This window comes from Chiloscyllium punctatum, chromosome 7, assembly GCF_047496795.1.
Source record: "Chiloscyllium punctatum isolate Juve2018m chromosome 7, sChiPun1.3, whole genome shotgun sequence".
Classification (NCBI taxonomy): Eukaryota; Metazoa; Chordata; class Chondrichthyes; order Orectolobiformes; family Hemiscylliidae; genus Chiloscyllium; species Chiloscyllium punctatum.
In genome coordinates, this window is record NC_092745.1 from 116373375 (window position 1) to 116393827 (window position 20453).

At 38.4% G+C, this 20453-nt stretch overlaps 1 protein-coding gene across 2 annotated transcripts in view; it reads left to right on the top strand.

Moving 5' to 3' along the window:
- The window catches only part of tgfbr3 (transforming growth factor, beta receptor III), a 184518-nt gene that overhangs the window by 84275 nt on the left and 79790 nt on the right, over positions 1-20453 (top strand). For both annotated transcript variants that reach the window (XM_072574698.1, XM_072574697.1), the window contains exon 4: positions 10153-10290. In XM_072574698.1, the coding sequence (XP_072430799.1) occupies positions 10153-10290 (138 nt within the window). The remainder of the gene's footprint in view (positions 1-10152; positions 10291-20453) is intronic.

Sequence of the window (20453 nt, forward strand, 5' to 3'; positions counted from 1 at the left end):
TATATGATTAACTGCCTCCAGAAACTCTGCATGTGAAATGTAGTGAACCCCTAATCCTGTCCCTGCGAAAAGCAATTCTCAATGTCTTCCAACATTTTCACCATAGCAGAGATGGTCTCCTTGGTGAAATTCAGGGCCCATGTAGCTACCAACTGTGCTGGATGTAAACGTTCTCATGGTACTATTTAAAAGATGAGCAGGAGTGTATCCTTCACACCCTTGTTAATATTTATCCCTCAAGCAACATTATACAAACTGATTATCATATTATTGCTACGTTGTTGCCTTGGTCAAAATGGCCGGCATGTCTTTTATACTACAAGAATAACTACACTTCAAAAGTACTTTTGACTGTAGAATTCTTGATGTCCCGAGTATAGTAAGTGCCTTATTTTTTTCACTATGTGGCACAGGATTTAATACAAGAATTCTGACGTTCGTGGATCTATTCCAAATATAATTCCTTTCTTTGAACTAGTTGTGCTGACAGATTCCTTTCCATACTTTTATTTCCTACATGAAAATCATTGATGTTTGTTTCTTCCTTTGTTAATGTAAGCCAAGAAAAAGCAGTTGATAAACCGCTGTCAGCTTATACCATAGGTCTTGTAATTCACTGATGAGTTTGTTTCTGTGGGTTGATCTACTTGGAGTAGATCAGTAAATGCATCAGCCTGATAAAGATGACAATTTAAATTTATGGTAAAATTTAAAAATACATTTCCTGAAACTTTTAACCTCCCCCCTTGAAACTGCATAGAGGTTAGCAAATTTTTCATAGCTGAAAGGTTTTGGGAGTACAAGTAACTTAAATTGTGATTATCTAAGATATTTTGTATCACATAGTTTGAATTAATCAGTTTTAATTCATTTTGAAATATTTATTACATTAACCCTTAGTTAATAATTTATAGTGAAAGATCAGTTCCAGTTATAAAAGGCTGAGGTGCTCTCTCTGGAAATGTTTTCATGTCCCAGTTTAGCATTACTGTTCAAAGCTACACAGATGTACACAACTCAACTTGGAGTGGCATTGCTCCTATCATGAATAGGTTTGATGACATCATTTAAGTTGAGTAGTATATACCTTACAATCCAGAATCAGTAATGACACAAAATAAATGCTGCAATTTCTAGAAAGCACTGGAAATGCTAAGCATACCAGGCAACATTTGTGAAGAAGTAAAATTGGATTCACTTCGAAAAATTTAATATCTTGCCCTCGTGCAGGTTTGGTTGCAAGGCCATTTAATCGAGTGGATCTCACCACATTGTTCAGGGAAAGAGCTGGAAAGTAGACGTGAGGAATGCCAGATCAACCGTGATCCTATTGAATGGCAGAGCAGGCTGGAGGAGTTGAATGGCTACTCCTGTTCCTATTTCCTATGGTCTAAGTCTGGTCAGAAATGCCCACAGCCTTCTCACCATAATTTAACTGAGCTCCATAAGTGAACAAATAATGCCCACTTGATGTACTCTTGATTCCATTGATATTCCTCTGGGATGAGGAGATTTGCAATGATATTAGATTTAGGTTTTATTGTCACGTATACTCCAGTCCAGGGGTACAGTGAAAAGTGTGCAATGCAGCCATTCCTGGCAGTGGTATTATCATTAGGCTATTAATCCAAAAACTCAGGAAATGTTCTGACTATCTGAGTTTAAATCCCGATGGTGGAATTTAAATTCAACTTAAAACAAAATCTAGGATTAAGAGTCTAATGATGACCATGAAACAGTTGCTGATTGTTGGAAAAATCCATCCGGTTCACTAACGTTCTGTAGGGAAGCAAACTGCCATCCTTATCTGGTCTAGCCACGTGTGACTTCAGACCCACAACAATATGGTGGACTTTCAACTGCCCCCAGGGTAATAAAAGCTGGCCTAGCTAATGATGTTCACATCCAGTGAATGATCATAGAAGATCACAGACTCTCAACAGTGTGGAAGCAAGCCATTCAGCCCATCGAGTTCACACTGACCCTCTGCAGAGCATCCCACTCAGACCAACCCCTCCTACCCTATCACTCTGCATTTCCCATGGCTAATTCACATAGACAGTACATCCTTGGACACTGTGGGCAATTTCAGCATGACAAATCTATCTAACCTGCACATTTTTGGACTGTGGGAGGAAACCGGAGCACCTGGAGGAAATCCACGCAGTCATTGGGAGAATGTGCAGACTTCACTCAGAGTCCCCACAGGTGGAATCAAATCCAGGTCCTTGGCTTTGTGAGGCAGCAGTGTTAGCCACTGTGCCACCCCTATGAATTTTTTTTAAAAATTGCCACTAAACTACTCTCCATTAAATACTGCCCAGTATCTCAGGTTGATTACCATTGATAGAATAGTTTAAAACTACTTTTGTAATTCAACAGGAAATTATACACTATGGGATAAATTTGAGTGTTTCCAAATTTCCAATTTTCAGACAATGCAACCTGGTGTTGCATATTGGTATGAAATTTAAGGTATAGGTGTGAACCATAAGAACATCTTCTGTTGTAATATGATTGAAAGATTTGTTTGTATTTTTGTATTACTTCCAGTACTACATTTCAGTATTTCTAAATTTTAGTTATCCTACTTGAAATTCTATATTAGAATCAATGAATAATTTTTAAACAAATTTTTGGATGTAAATAACACCTTTGGGAATTCCAGTTTTAATGACAATCAGTTTCTCCACAATTGAAATTTGTACTTGACATGCAAAAAGGGACATTATTTTCCCTGCTAACTTTCATTAAATGTCAAATGTTTTGGAAATATGTACAGCTGTGTAAGGAAAATAACTCTTGCATATCTTGCTCACTTTATTCTGTGCATACAAATAAAAAGCATTGTGGAGCCAAATGTTGCAATACCTTCTGTTCCTGAGGAGGGAAGGGAGAGAGAATTGGTTAACTGTTTTTCCCAATATTTGGTAATAGTTAGCAATAACAGATTCTTGATCTGAATTAGATTCACATAGTCAAATATGCCATTTCTGATCAAGTATTTTGAATAGTGTGCATTTGATATGGAAAATAGAAAAAATGGGTTGGGAAATCTGTTAATTTTATTGTTTCTAATAATTGCTAAAACCAGTTATAGCAATGGTTTTATGATCTGGTGTTTTCAGGGTATCTAATCACAGATGTGCACTTCCTGAATTTCTGTGGAAGACCATGAAAGATAAAAGGCTATATACCTGCAACTTCCTAAATGTGATCACACATTTTGGAAATTTTTCTTTTTGAATTGCCAACATTTTCTGTTCTGAAGCTCTTAGTGAAATTTGAATTTGACGATCAAAAATAAGCACTATGCTGTCTTGTACCTTCATTGGGTTTTGTAAGAAAGGAAATAACAGTGGGTTAAAATTAATGTTTGCCGTAGGAGTCTTGCCTGCCAGCTAAATGACTGAGAAGCTAATGGTACCTTCATTCCAGGCCTGTTGGTATTAAGCGGCCCTCGGACACTTAAGTGATCAGTATCAGAGCTTCCTCTGGAGTAAGGACTATAGGGGCAGAAATTTCAGCCTCTAAGTTTCTGGCCATCTGCACTGATGTCAGCACTTGCATCTGTCAGCCAACACTGTACGTAGCAGAGACCTGGGATTAATGGACGTTAAGGGGGAGGGTAGATGTGGTTGACAGAGTATCCAGGATGTGGGCAAGTGGGTAGTCTTAATCTATTCTCCTCCACACAACCGCCACCACCAATTAAAATGTTATTGATCAAGCAGTGTGCTTTTAAAAGGAAATCATCCTGTTCCCCCTTCCAACTCCCAAGAGCCTGCTGATGCTCACTGTTTCACATATGCTGCTCAGCACTGTTTAATACCAGCTACGATGGGTTGAAGCCATTAATTGGGCATTAAATTCTACCCTATATTTCTATAGCTATAAATGCTGATGACAGAATTTAACAATCATAAAAACATTAAAATTATAAGTGACCATATCAAATTTGACGGTTTGTTTTGTTTCTGATAAGTGGCAATGCTTGCAGAAATGTTTGTGAGCTGAAGCTCCAAAATAAGTATAGTTTACTTGAACTGTGATTGTGGTTCATCTATGTCATGATGAAACATTAGAGTAAATGATTTATAACAACAAGAATTCCATTAAAATTCATAACAATTCAGGAAGTTTTAAAATAAAGGTGAGCAATTGACTTGCAGAAAAACTGTTGAAGGTCACAAGCTAAATGATTAAATAGTTTATGGACTGCATAGAGTTCTGGTTTGGCTTCCTTTTAAATTAGCCTTAGTTTTTAATGAAAATATCTGAGGTGGGATGCTTGGGAAATGCTGTGGTAAGGTCATTTACCATGAAGTTGAGCGTGTGCTATAACTTGGGTTATACTTAGGCAGTTATGTGATGAAACCTCCTGTTATATGTTTAATCAGAGTTGACAACCTCCACATTGGAAGGATGATAATTGACCTCACTGGACCATCTCAGGAGGAAGTACTTGAAAATCTCTGTAGCAATAAGAGCCCTTTTGAAGCTTTCAAAATAGTGAAATTTAGCTCGCATTTGTCATGATACTCTGTGGGGGGAAAAAAAATGACCTGTACTTTTAATATTTTTTGAGAGGTATTAGTGATCTTTTTTTTATCAGGCCAGAAGTAATCTTTCCCCTTTATGCACGGATTTGAACATAGAATACGCTTAAGCATTGTGGTTGCAAAGGAAATGAGGAATGTCAATAGTGTATTCTCAGGATTGCAAGGAACTCTGCCTAAAACCTACTAAAAATTACATAACTAATAAAATTACAAACCTACAAAGCACATTCAGAATTTCCCATCATTGCCTTTGGTGAATTCATACTGTAGTGTTGGAGCACCCAAGGTTTGCATTTGCTACTTGATCGGAAATTCCAAATTTGTTTGAGAAGACTTTTTTGCATCCAAAGTTTGTGCAAGTAATATAAGTTTTAAAAGATTTGTGATCACAAAATTCTTGCCATCCAATGGTTTTGAGACAGCAATCATCAACGATTAAGAGTTCACCAGCTGTCAATTTCAGTGTAAGCTCAGATAAACAGTCGCTGAAATAGTGCATGGAACAATGAAAACACAAAATGAGTGTTATATGGGCGGCACAGTGGCTCAGTGGTTAGCACTGTTGTCTCACAGCACCAGGGACCCAGGTTCGATTCCAGCCTTGGGCGACTATCTGTGTGGAGTTTGCACATTCTCCCCGTGTCTGCGTGGGTTTCCTCCGAGTGCTCTGGTTTCCTCCTACAGTCCAAAGATGTGCAGGTCGGGTGAATTGGCCATGCTAAATTGCCCATAGTGTTAGGTGCATTTGTCAGAGGGAAATGGGTCTGGGTGGGTTACTCTTCAGAGGGTTGGTGTGGACTTGTTGGGCCAAAGGGCCTGTTTCCACACTGTAGGGAATATAATCTAATATAAAAAGCACAGTTTTTGCAGCAAGTGAAATGGACCAGTTGCTGAAGTGGCCATTGAGTAACAAGAAAATATAGTAAATGAAGGATAAGCTTGAAGAACCTGAAGAGAAATCTTTTGACATATTCATGTGCTAGCTATTTAGTGTTTTTAAAAATTCTTTGACCAGAATGGGCAATGCTTCCCTAATTACTCTTGAAAGTAACGAGGCACCACTTTGAATCACTAAAGCCTTGAAGGTAGGTAACACCCACAGTGCTATTAAGAGAGTTCTAGTATCTTGATCCAGTGATAGAAAAAGAACGGCCATTTAGGTCCTAGTCAGTATGGTGTGTAGTTTGGAGAGAAAAATGCAGTCCCTGGGTTGCAAATGGGATTCATTTTTGAGTCAGTTCTCAAGTTGATCTGTACAAGTTGGAACAACACAATTTGTAAGTACAAGGAAATGTTCATATGTCAAATCTTTAATATTAATAAACCCCAAATATGGGACCATATTTGTAAGTATGAGTGTTCATAAGTCAGACATTTGTAAATTCAGAGAACCCCCACCCCCCCCCCCCCCCCCTCCCCACCTGTAGTAATATCTCCATGGACCTGATACCCTTGTCCTTTTAGATGGTAGAGGTCATGGGTTTTGGAAGGTGATATTGAAGGATGCACTGCTGCATCAAACAAGTAGGCCCACAATCCAACATTATTGTGAAGCATCCCAAGAAATACACTAGAAATAGTTCCTATCTGAAGGAAGACCATAAAGCATCTTCAGAACTTCCCATCACTGCCACTTCCCTAAATACGTACTGTGAACAAACCTCCCGCTAAGTCGTAGAAACCTTACAGTATGGAAGCAGACCATTCTGCCCATCAAATCTACACCAATCCTCCAAAGAGTATCTTACCCAGATCCCTGTAATCCTGCATTTGTCATGGTTAATCCACCTAGCCTTCCCATCCCTGGACACTATGGACAATTTAGCATGGCTAATCCACTGAACCTGAATATGTTTGGACTGTGGGAGGCAACTGGAGCACCAGGAGGAAACCCATGCAGACTCTGAGAAAATGTGCAAAGACAGACAGTCACCCAAGGGTGGAATCGAACCCAGGTGCTGAGAGGTAGCAGTGCAAAGCACTGAGCCACCATGTCACAACACCTTGTCTGTTGCTGCTCCATGCTTAACTTATGACCACCCTTCACTCCCATTCCATCTTTACCAACTGTGATTCTTAAAAAAAAAATTTCAGTAATCATATAGGACACTATCAGCAGAAGGAAACCTGTTTTCTAATCAGTTGTAAATTCAGTCCATTGCTTTTGTTAGAGTATACCTTTCCTCACTGTCCATGTACTCAAAATCAACGCTGAGCAGCTATAGAAAGAAGACTCATTTGGTAGAGGGAAAAGGCTGCAAAGGAGTTCTCTCAGGGGAACGTGAGGAAATGAAACATTAAAAGTAGAACAGACGCAATACTGGAAGGAAGATAAAAAAAACAGGTTTTCTTGCTGCTGGAGGATCTATCAAAATAGGCTAAACAGTAGACAATGTGAGTTTGAAAATATGAACTTTCAAACATGCTGTCACACATTTGAAAGGGAAGAACAATAAACTGTAGTTGGCTGGGCTGCAGCAAAACTTCAAATGCGTAAATTTCTCTGCATGCCTATGTATAAACAGTCTTTTGTAATAGGTTTGGATATGTATGGATTTGCAACTTTAATTTGTGATGTTCCAATTGGTATCATTTAATCAGCATTTGTTAGATACCTTTTAAACAGTAATAACATATTGTCAGGAAAAAACATTTTAAGATTTTTGTTACATCCATCAGTCTTCCTTACCGTTTCAATGTAGGATATTTTATATCATTACCGCATGGCTAAAACATTTTATTTCTGTATAACTTCTAAAGAAATATTTGTCTGAAAATAAGTTTTTGTAGTTCAGCACGCAACAGCTGTTGAAGTGTAGACAGCTTGTGTTGCAGCGAAACTTGATATAACTATGAATGTTTCCAAGCCAGTCGATTAATGTAAATTTGGAATAGTTGTTATGAATAATCCACCAAGGGTTTTATCACTAGTCTCTTGTCACTGGAAACTGTTCAGTCAGCTTACAAATTGGTTGCACTTGCTTTCATCTGTTGTAACACAGTTCCAGGTTGTGACTTGTCGTCTTTAAGGTAGAAACAAAATGACATTTTAATGGCCTTGTTTACTTTGATCATTTTCAACATTTCTGTCTTGCTCTTGTGATACAATACAAATTGCTTTAGCAGAATCTGGAGGCCTGACTCAGAATTGTTTTTATAGTTTGGTTGCTGTGGCAATTCTCAGTCTTCCATGAAACCATCATCTCCTGGGAAACAGAAACTTGTGCAGCTGTCTTTGGCCTTTTGACATTAACAATGTCTATTATGGGGCCTCTAAAGAAAAGTTTGTTCTGATTTTGTTGCCATTATCTGAGTAGAATAGACAAACAGAATATGTATGGAGCATAGGAAATAGCAGAAAACGACTGGAAATCCTTGAGTGAGAGGCAGACATTTAAACAAGGTCCTTAATGCTGTTTTTCTTTCTGTCAAATACAGAGCAAATAAACATTTTTAAATAACCTCAATGTTTACAAAGCCTTTTATTTCATGATCTTGTGATTTCTTCCCAATAAGCTCATCTCCACATGGTAGTGTCCACAACAGCTCTACTCCTTGTGATCATGTACATTAAGGTCACACTTAGAAAATATGTTTAGGGTGTCAATACTAAGTGGTTATAACTTCATGATCAAGTAAACAAAAATATCATATTAGGGAGTGACTGATAGGGATGAATGTACTACAGAATTTGGTTGTGCTGTAGCCTTAAATTTGCAGTGCGTAATATGCTGTTCACTGATTTACTAAAATACTATCTAACTGGCACTGAGAATGGTTAGTTGAGAAGACAGATCTTGTCTGGATGAATGGAGGCTTTTCAGACAGATGCCTTTTGGGACATCTTTGAAAGCTAAACACAGCACAGTAACACAGTTTCTGCCAGATGACCAAGACCATACTGTATCATTTTCAGCATAGGAGCTGAAGGAGCACAGCTTCTTTGAATGCGGTTGTTAGTTTAAAACTTGGGCATTTGCCTGTGATAGTTAGTGTACATTAATACTTTACTTGCGTTTTAACATGCAAGTAATAATTATTCAATTTACCATATTATAAAACTATATTTAAGTAGCCGACTTCATACGTTCAGAATACATTCTTGGTGTTGCATTCTACTTTGTCATCTTAGTAAAATTTAAGCTAGAAAGACACAAAGTTAAATATATTGGATGTCCAATGAGATCAGGGGTTCAGGAGCATAGCTCTTTAAAATGCCATGAAAGGTGCATAAAATAATCAAGAAGGCTAATGGAATACTAGCCTTCATATCTTAAGGGCTGGAGTATAAGGATGCAGACATTATGCTGCAGTTAGACCAAACTTAAGTTAGACCCCACTTAAGAGGGCTCTGAATGGATTTGGGAACCACACCTTAGGAAGAATATTTTAGCCCTGGAAGAATTCAACACCATATTTACAAAATGATATCTGGACTTCAGGAGAAATTAGACAATTTAGGCATTTATTCACTAGAATTTAGAAGGTTAAAGAGTAATCTAATCGAGATCTTCAGGATATTAACAGGGAAAGATAGGGCATGTAAAGATATTATTTCCACTGGTTGAAGTTTCTAGAACCAGGGAACATAGTCAAAGAATTAGGCCACTCGTTGGAGATGTTAGAAAGCACTTCTGTGTGCAGAGTAGTGGAGGTTTGGAATTCTCCTCTTCAAATGATGATTAACACTAATTCAATTGTTAAGTTTGAGATTGACAAATTTTTATTATGCAGGGCTATCCAAGGATAGGAGCCCAAGGCATGCATATAGAGTTCAGCCACAGATCAGTCATGAACTTATTGAATGGCAGAGCAGGCTCAAGGGGTTGAATGGCCTACCTGTGTTCCAGTGCACACGTTAATTATATGCCACACTGTAGGTTCCCTACTTGGTGAGTTGGTCATCAAAATAAGAAAATTTACTATAGAACTGTAAAGATTGTGAAAGAAACGTTGACCATAGCAAGGTATCTGGGAGCAGTGACATCCATTTTGTTTTGTGAAAAATTGAACAACTTGGCAATGAGAAGGAAAAATAGTTCATAACAAAGTTAGTTTGAAATATAATACTGGATCAGTAGCATTCTTCATTTCTTCATAATTTGTAGACACAGACAGTTCAGAGCTGCCTTTTACATTCTTGGACATTAGTCCTCGAAATGGCAGATGGAGGAGCCGACATCCTGTTTTGTGAGATAATCACCACGCCAATTGTGAAAAGCATAATATATGGGAGAGAAATGATTTTGACTTTGAGTTGGGCCCTACTGCACTTGTCATTCAATTCTGCCACATATCTTGCCATAGCGCACATCACTAAGACCTCCATAAGCTTCCGACCATTTTATTTATTAACTTATTTACGTAGACAATACTGTTTGAAAGCAGTATTGATTTTACTGGTTTATATAATTATTAACCATTGACAAAGATAATCAATAATTAAGCTGAAGGCAGATAACTAGTTGACTAACCATTGACAATAGTATCACTAATGAAACTTGCCTGAAACTGTGCAATGAATGTTACATGTAAGAACAAACTTTCTACACAAAATAAATGACATTTCTTCTTCACTTCATCCCCAAAGGTGACATTGAATTTGAGACCCATTTTTTCTGTTGAAGTCCATCAGAAGCCTTTGGTATTTGTGCTGAATTCTCCCAGACCTGTGCTGTGGATCGTAAAGGCAGAAAGACTGGCACCAGGAGTACAGCGTTTGTTCCATGTAAGTTGAACAATTCTTCTAAATGTGGCTGCTTTTTATTTAAAGCAAGTGCATTAAATCATTGTGCACAACAAGAAGTCAGCTCCACTAAGAAACTAGGTGCTAGAAGAATGCAGTTGTAGGATAAACCAGTTCTGATGTGGGGATTTTTCAGTTTTCACTCCCATTTTGTTAGCACTTCTTTAAAAAATACTAATTTTCTTCAACTTCTCATTCGCAAAAGACCCTTACTTGCCTTGCACTTCTGGGAAGTTCATTGTGTCTTCTTCTGTGAAGACAGAACAAAAATAGTTGCTGTTTTGAAATAAGAAGTGAAATTGTTGGTGAAACTCGACAGGTCTGGCGCCATCTGTGAGGAGAAAACAGAATTAACTTTTCAAGTTCAATGACTCATCAAAAAAGACCATGAGATGTAGGAGCAGAATTACCCCAATCGGTCCATTGAGTCTGTTCCGCTATTCGATCATGGCTGAAATATTTCTCAACCCCATTCTGCTGCCTTCTCACTGTAACCCTTATCCACTTACTAATCAAGAACCTATCTATGTCTGTCTTAAATACATTCAGTGACTTGGTTAGACCTGCTGAGTTTCACCAGCCATATCTGTTTTTGTTTCAAAATGGAAACTACTTTTGTTCTGTCTTCACAGAAGACACAAGAAATATCCCGAATGTGCGAGGCAAGCAAGGGTCTTTTGAAAATGAGGATTTGAAAGAAATTAATATTTTATAAACAAAAATTGCTCACTAAATTAATGGGATAAATTCCTTCTGCCTGACAATCTACACCCCCGAATACTAAAGGAGGTGGCCATGGAAAAGTGTGTGTTGTTTATCATCTTTCAGAATCCTGTGGATTTTGGAACAGTTTCAGGAGGTTGGAGGGTGGCAAACATAAGCCCCACTACTTTTAAGTGAGAGGATGGCAACCAGGAATTACTGACTATGGTGGGGAGCATGTTGGAATCTATTACAAAGGATGTTAATACCAATGGTATTACAGAGTCAACATAGATTTATGAAAAATAAATCATGTTTGCTCGAGCTACTGTGCGTTTTTTGAGTATGTAACTAGAAGAATAGATGAAGGAGAATGAGTATGTGTCATGTGTTTGCATTTTCAGAACGTTTTTAGGAATGTCCTATCATAAGAGATTATTGTGCGACATCAAAGCAAATGCAATTGGTGTTAATGTACTGGATTGGAAATGGTTAGCATAGAGGAAATAGATGGATCCTTTTGGAGTGTAAGGACATGATTTGTGGGGTATTGCAAGGATCAGTGCCTGGGCTCCAGCTGTTCATAGTACATATCAATGAGATCTCCAATAGTGTAGTATTTCTAAATTTGCTGACAACACAAAGCTGGGTGGGCTTGAGAGTGGTAAAAAAGACCTAAAGAGGCTTCAGGGTGATTTTGGACAAGCTAAGTGAGTGGGCAATTGCATGGCCTTATGGATAAATGTGAAGTTGTTCCTTTGGAAGGAAAAACAGAATGACAGAGTATCATTTAAATACTAAGTTGCCACTCTTCTTTCTTCTGCATAAACCTCCGAGTCCCATGCATAGCAGCCACTTCTGAAACCGGGAGCAGCATTGGTATGCCAAATGGGGAGTGCAGCCATCCAGCTTAAAGGGAATGTTGTATTCATGGTGATAGATTGGGAAAGGTTGATATAAAAGAAAAAAACTTGGATTTCCTTGTGCACTGGTCATTGAAAACAAGTGTGCAGCAAGCAGTTAGAAAGGCAATTGGTAGGTTAGCCTTCATTACAAGAGGGATTGCAAACAGGCGCAAGGAATTCTGATTGGCCCGATGCAGGGTCTTGGTGATCACAGCTGGAGTTTTGATGTTTCGATTTCCTTGTCTCAGAAAAGATATACTTTCCATAGAGGGAGTGCAGCAATAATTCACCATACTGACTTCTGGGATGGCAGATTTGTCACATGAGGAGAAATTGGTGGACTCTGCCTGAATGCACAGGTGTTTAGAAGAATAAAAGGGGATCTCAATGAAACATATACAATTCTGATAGGTTTGGATTGTCTGGATGCAGGGATGATGTTTCCTATGACTGGGTGTTCTAGACAAAGAGACATAGTCTTAGGATTTGCGGGAGACCATTTTGGATTGAAATTAGGAGAAATTACTTCAGTCAGGGGACACTGAGCCAGCGGAATTCTCCACCACAAAGTCTATGGATGCCAAGTTATAGAATATATATTCTTTTGAAAAATAGATTTTGTATGACTGAAGAAAATGACAAGTTGAAGGAAATTGTACAAATCAGAAAGTTGTACTGGAGATATTAATAGGGTTGAAAGTTGGTAAATCCCCAAGAGCCTATAAACCAGAGTATTTAAGGAAGTGCCTATAAAAATCATCGATGTACTGGTGATCATCTTTCAAAATTCTATCGAACCTGCAGTAATTTCTGCAGATTTAAAGTTTGCAAATGTTACCCCACTTTTTAAGAAAGAAGGGAGAGGGACAGGAAAAGGGCACAATAAACCTTGTTCGGCTTGCAACTGTGGTATATTTCAGCAATTTCCCAAATGTAAAGAATGTAAAAAAAAAAGGAGACATGAATAAAAAGAGTGCATAAATTTGCAAATAGAAAATCACATTTGACAAGCTTATTAGATATGTTTTGAGGATGTTACAAAATTGATAGAGGATTCAATGAACATAGTTTATCTGGATTTTCAGAGTTGTTTGATAAGCTGCCCCACACGAGGTTTCTTTTTTGCAAAGTTAAAGCACATTATAGGAGGTAATGTACTGGCATGGGTTAATGATTGGCTAACACAGAAGACAGCAGGAATAAATTCTTCTGTTGGCAGACTGTACCTAATTGGGTACCACAAGGATTAGTATTTGGGCCCCAGCTGTTCATAATCAATATTAATAATTTGGGCATGGGACCATATTGATTTCAAATATGTAGATGACACAAATCTAAGCGGGAATGAGTTGTTGTGAGAGAGATGTAGCATGTTTTCAGGAAGATTTGGACAAGCAAGAACATGGCAGACTGACTATATTATGGAAAATGAGACTGTCCACTTTGGTAGGAAGAACAGATCGCAGAGTATTTCATAAATGGTGAGAGGTTGAAAAGTGTACATAATGCAAAGGGACTGGGGTGACCTTGTCAATGAGGGGTGACACATAAGTTCAGCTAGGTCTTAGGAAGGTTAATGGAATGTTGGCCTTTATTACAAGAGTTTTGAGTACAGGAGCAAAGAACTCTTGCTCCAGTTGAATAGGACCTTGGTTAGACCATACCTGGAATATGGATTAGTGGTGCTGGAAGAGCACAGCAGTTCAGGCAGCATCCAAGTAGCTTCGAAATCGACGTTTCGGGCAAAAGCCCTTCATCAGAAATTCCTGATGAAGGGCTTTTGCCCGAAACGTCGATTTCGAAGCTACTTGGATGCTGCCTGAACTGCTGTGCTCTTCCAGCACCACTAATCCAGAATCTGGTTTCCAGCATCTGCAGTCATTGTTTTTACCCCATACCTGGAATATTGTGAGCAGTAGGAGAAAGTGAGGGCTGCAAATGTTGGAGGGCTGATGAGGGCTAAGATTCCTGATGAATCGTTGCCCGAAAAGTTGATTCTCCTACTCCTCAGATGCTGCCTGACCAGTGCTTCTCAAGCACCACACTCTTGATATTGTGAGCAGTGTTAGTATTCCTTATCTCAAGAAAGATGATATTGCCATAGAAGGAATGTAACAAAAAATTACCAACTTGTTTCCAAGATGGTAGGACTGTCCTGTGAAGAAAGATTGGGAAAACTGGGCTTGTATTATCTGGAGTTTTGAAGAATATGACAGACTCATTGAAACCCACAAAATAATTAAAGGAATAGACAGGGTAGATAGAGGGACAATATTTCCCTTGGTCAGGGATTCTAGAAACTGGGCACAATTTGAAAATAAGGGAGATGTCACTTAGGAGATTTGTTTGTTTGTTTGTCTTTTACTCAAAGGGTTGGAAATCTTTGGAATTGTCTACCCCAAAGGCTGTGGAAGCTAAGTCTTTAAGTATGTTTTAAGTAGACATTGATAATCTTTTGATTATCAGTGCTGTAAAGGGTTTGTTATGACACAGGGTAAACTCCTTCTGCTAATTTTAAACGAACAACACAGAAAAGATTTATCCCATGTGGTAATCTGAAAATTCGAGAGGCCAAGAACTATTTTTAAAGTAAAATTTAACAACTTTATTTTTACTTAAAAGTCTAAGAGAATAATTAAGTAACAACTATTTACAACTCCTTCCTCCTAACCTATCCTTTACTTTCCCTTTTAATAATACTAGTCTAACAAAGCCCCTGGTTAAGATTTACCAAAAACTCAAATTTTAAAAACAGGCAGCTGTTGAATCTTCCCTTTGTATCTTCCTCTGTAGATTTGCTCTCCAGGTCCTTGTTAATGTTTTTGTCTCTGTGCAAACTCTTTCTCTTGACAGGTACCTCTCAGAGAGTTCTTAATAGCAATCTACATCTGTTGGCCTTTTGGCAGTTCTCCCCAACTGTTCATTTTTCCTGGTCTTATACCTACAAAGGATTGGATTGTGTCATTGGCTTTTAATATTGTCAATATACTAAATGCAAACCTGATTGGAGTTTGGTTTTTTTTTTGGGGGGGTATAATTTAAATTGATTGACCGAATTCAAATTTTGTTTTTGTCTCCAGGCAACCAGCTACTCTAGCTGGACCAAAAGGTTACATTGTGTCTTGTTCAGAACTCTTAGTTCTGCTAGCTTTTAATTTTGTTAAAGGTACAGTACACTTCTACACATTCATAACAGGGATTGTGTGAGTGAAAAGCATTGAAGTGACCTAAGGGTCTGTTTCTGTGCTGTATATCTCTGTGACTGTAAGTGTTTGATCAGCCATAGTCATTAAATGGTGGAGCAGGCTTATAGGGATGAATGGCCTATTCCTGCTCCTATTTCCTAAGTGTTTTTATACACCAAGATCTTCAACATCCTGGACTTGAATCACTGACAAATAACATTCATTCTGCACAAGTGCAGAGTGATGACTATTCCCTTGCTGGAAATAGTCATCCAGCGAGGGAATAGTCATCTTTACATTCAGTGGCATCGCCATTGCTGAACCTCTACTATTATTATTCTGGGGAGAGGGGTTACCATTGACCAGAGACTTAATTTGACCAGCCATAAAAATACTGTGGCTCCTAGAGCAGATCAAAGATTAGGAATTCTACATTGACTAACACACCTGTCTCCCCAAGGTCTGCTCACAGTCTACAAGGCTCTAATCAGGGGTGTGATGAAATGGTCTCTACTTGACTGGATGTTTTCACCGTCAACGAATTTGAAACCATCCAGCAGAAAGAAACTATTTATGTGACATTCTGTTGCCACCTCCAAAATTCACTCCTTTCACCACCAATGCACATTTAACAGCAGTTCATACTATAAGCAGTACTGCTTCAACAGCACCTTCCAAATCCACAATCTCTATAATGTAGAAAGATAAAGACAGCAAATGCATGGGAATACCATCTTCAATATTCACTCCAAGTCTCTCACACATCCTGTGGAACAACATTGCCATTTCTTAACTATTGCTGGGTCACAATCCAGTCTTTCTACATCCAAGGACTATAGCTGTTCATGAAACAGATCCAGGGCAATTAGGAATGCTAATACCTGCCTAGGCAATGACTCCGTCATCCATGCATGAATAGAGACACATTTTAGCATTAATTCCAACCTGTCCTTGAAGCTTTGTGAGTGAGACTGAGGTATAACTTTGCTGAATTATAATAATACAGTCTCTGTCAGAATCAGAAAGAACTGAGAAAATCAATTTCTGCAAGTAACACATGCTAGATTCTGGCATATTTACAAGCTCAAAACTAAATGTATGATTCTGTGCTGTCCAAGCCAAATTGATGAATCATCCTGAAAGAGAGAAAGCTCAGATGTATGGATATTTTGGGGGCATCCTATCAAATACACCTTGAAGAATTGGGTCCTGGATTTAAATCCAGTATAAATTCGTAAATGCATCTCTTTTATTTTTCTCAGCTGAAGGTTTCTACCTGAAGTAAATTTGCATCGAAGTTGTTCATATACTCATCTTAGTTAAAGATAATTGATGTTGGAAATGGAACAGCAGAGTTTGATATATAGCACCGAGTCACATCTCCCTTTTTATAAACACTTCAATATAATAAAAATCCTTTGCAATGTATCCACTTGTTGCTGTGCAGATTAATTTGTTTACTATTTTGAATAGTCCCAGCATTGGGCTAACCAACCAGTTAACATTTTTGCTGGTGTTAGTTGAGGGGAAAATATTGGCCGTGACAATGGAAATAATCTTCCTGTAAACAGTAATGTAGGATAACATGTGTTTACCCAACGATAGTATTGCATTGAAGGGTAGTTCCCTGTGCAAAGTGGGACTAAAACCTGCAGCCTTTTGACTTTGAGAAACAAAGTTGCTACCAAGTGAGTCAAATTGGCATAGTATTCTTTTAGAGGTTTGGGAAACCTCTAGCAGATTTATGCTGAAATTTAGTACCTGAGCTACAAAACAAATTATAGCAATCTAATGACTTTTCTAGAGTCACCGCCTCAGTTTGTGCAAGAAAAGCTTGCCCAGGAATAAATTCTGCAGATTCTAATTAGAGCTTCAGTATATATGCTTCATTTATAATCAAATAATTTCAAGTCTACAGTATCTCAAATACCAATGCTTTTTGTTTTGCTTATTGAGGCTTAAATGTAGATATCCAAACTTTAAGTATGAAAGTCTGCAGAAATTCACGTTTCATAACAAATTATTTGGGCACCTGGTAGGTAAACAAGGTTTTTAAGAAAAGCAAGCCCAGCAGAACATGGATAATGTTATGAGAAACCTGTTTGAATGAACTGCTCTAGATTATACACATTATAAATCAAAATTAGCTGATTACAATTAATGAAAATGTACTCCATATTATATCTACTTTCTAACACTGTTTTAAAGGTTTTATTTGCCTTCCACATCCTAATAATCAATGGAGAGTAAACTTATTTTGCCAATGATCATCTTAGTGGGTATTTTTTACATCCTCAGTCCAATGTATGAAGATGTTTTAGGTTGAGACGTAGATATCGTTCAGCTAAGTCAGTGTTAGAAACATCCCTTTTCATGCTGTCTAGTCTTTACAAATGGACTGGATTTGCAGCATTTTCTGGACAAGCTTCTTGGAAAGGAAAATTCGAGGCAGACATGTCGCCCACAATCATTCAGGCAGAATGCCCAAAAGGTATCAAAGATGCCGATGACTAGCCCTTTCAGTTAGGCATATGGAAGACTCTCAAAAAATATTTTCCAGATAGAAAGTACATTACGCTGGTGCAAAATATTGGTCTTTGGTTTTTCGTCCTTCCATCGTTTCCTCTGAAGTTGAACACCTGAATCTGAAAGGGCTTCATCTCTACCCTTTCCAGACAGCCAACTGATGAGAACACACAAAAAAAAAGAGTCTGAAGAACTATGTAATAAGCTCCATTTCAGTCATTTTGAGCCTTTTGGTAAACATGGAAAATTTCTAAATAGAACTTTCCTCAGTATATCTCCTCAATGGGAGTCAAGTTCCAGACAGTTTCAGCATGAATCTTGCAGCCAGAGAAATGCTTACTTGGCGTACAGAAGCAGCTGGCATCCTTATCCTCATTTTTGTATGATTACGTACAGACCCTATCTCAGTCCTTGGGATGATGATGGCAGTTATCCTTAGTATACTTGACCTTCAAGTTGCAAGTGATTACCTTAACTCTAACCTGCCCTCCTCCTTCAACCTTTGAAAGTTTGATTACAATGTAAAAATGCTTTGCTGTCTTTTGTTTGCCTGTCAGTTTCCTTCTATCCAGTATCTGAAAAATAATTCCATCACGACTATAGGGTTGAAGTTACCTCCTTGCATATGTTGTGCCTCCTGAATTCATGCTCATCTTTCAAAGAACTTAGAATGTTTGAAAGCCTCCAATCGTGGGTTCTGTCTCTGCAATAATGTTGAAGCTGATCTGAAAAGTCACAAATGAAATCCTATGCGACTCTGACAAAAGTAAGCTTTCTCTTGTCTTTTTCAACATGTCTGTACATGCTCCTCACATTACATTTATGCCCTCTGGTTTTAGACATGTCTGCCATGAGGAAGAGATTCTCATGATCTAATGTGAATGTGTTTGTCAATTCTTATATCCCTCAATCAGATCTCCCCACTCCCCCAACACAAAAGCCTCCTTTGCTCCAAACAAAACAGACCAAACCTATCCAGCCTCTCCTCATATCTGAGACTTTTCCGCCCAGGCAACATGCTGGTGTACCTCCTCTGCACCCTCTCCAGTGCAATCACATCCTTCAGATAGTGTGATAACCAGAGCTGCACACAGTATTCCATCAGTGGCTTAACCTATGTTTTATAAAGTCATAACAAGACTTACTTGGTCTGAAATTCTATGTCCTAGCCAATTAAGGCAAGCATCCACATGCCTTTTTCACCATCTTGTCTACTTGTGCTGACACTGTCAAGAATCTGTGGAATTGTACACTGAGGTCCCTTTGTTCCTCAGTACACCCTGCAGCTCTAACATTCATTGTATGTACCCTTCCATTATTAGATCTCCCAGAATGCATCCCTCACACTTACCAGGATTACATTTCATCTGCCATTGTTCTGTCCAATTTACCAATGGTCAATATCAGATTGTAGGCTGAGACAGTCCTCACTATTGACAACAACTCCAATTTTTTTTATCATCTGCAAATTTAGTAATTTTACCTTCTACATTCCCATTCAAGTCATTAATTTACATAATAAATAGCAAGGGACCCAACACTGATCCTTGTGGTACATTGCTTGTCACAGGCTTCCATTTACAAAAAAAATCCACCAACACCCTCTGCCTCTTGTTTGTAAGCCGGTTTTGCCAGTTTGTCAAACTGCCTTGGATTCCATGGGTTCTTTTCTTTTGGATCAGCCTTCCAATTGGAACCTTTCAAAGGCCTTACTAAAGTCCATGTAAGCCATATCGACTGTGTTACCCTCATCAATATATGTAGTCATGCCTTCAAAAAACTCAATTAGTCAGACAGGATCTTCCAATAGATCACTGTTGAGTATCCCTGATTAATCCCTGCTTTTCCAAGTATTGATTAATTCTATCTTTCAGAATCTTTTTCAATAATTTTCCTACCATTAACAACAGACTAATTAGTCTGTAATTACATGGCCAATTCCTGCTGCCCTTCTTGAACAAAGGAATCATATTAGCTTTTCTCAGTCATCCACCACTTCACTTGTGGCTAGCAAAGTATTAAATATATCGAGTAGAGCTCCAGCAATCACCTCCCAAAACAGCCTGGGATATGTCTCGGGTCCTAGGGATTTATGCACATAAATGCCTGCTAAAACATCTAAATCCTCCTCCTTCTTCATCTTAATTTTTTTAGAACCTCATCTTTCTAACTGCAATTCCTGACTACAATGTATAGATGAGAAGTATTCATTTAAGACCTCACCCACATCCATTGACTGCGTGCACAGGTTACCCCTTTTGGTCTCTAATAGGTCCCACCGTTTCTCTGGTAATCCTCCTTACTTTTAATATAGTTATAAAAAGCCTTAGGGTTTTTCTTCATCCCAGTTGCCAATGATATTTCGTGATCCTTTGCCCTCCTAATTTCCTATTTAAGTAGCCTCCTACATTCTCCATATTTTTGAAGTGCCTGAAGAGACATGTGTTTCCTTATTTTTCTTTACGAAACTCTCAATATCCTTTGACATCTAGAGTTCCCTGGACTTCCTGTTCTTGCCCTTCACTGTTGGAGGGACATGCTGGCCCTGAATTTTCACTACTGTTGAAAGCCTCCCACTTCCCAAATGTAGACTTGCCTGCAAGTAGCTGCTCCCAGCTTATGTTTGCCAGATCCTGTCTAATGATATTAAAATCAGCTTTCCCCCAATTCAGATACTTAACTTTTGCACTATCCTTATCCCTTTCCATAATGACTTTGAAACTTAGTTATTGTCACTATTCCCAAAGTGCTCTCCCATTGAAACTTTAACCACTTGACTGGCTTCATTCTTTTAGGGTTAGGTTCAGCACTGTCCCATCTCAAGTCG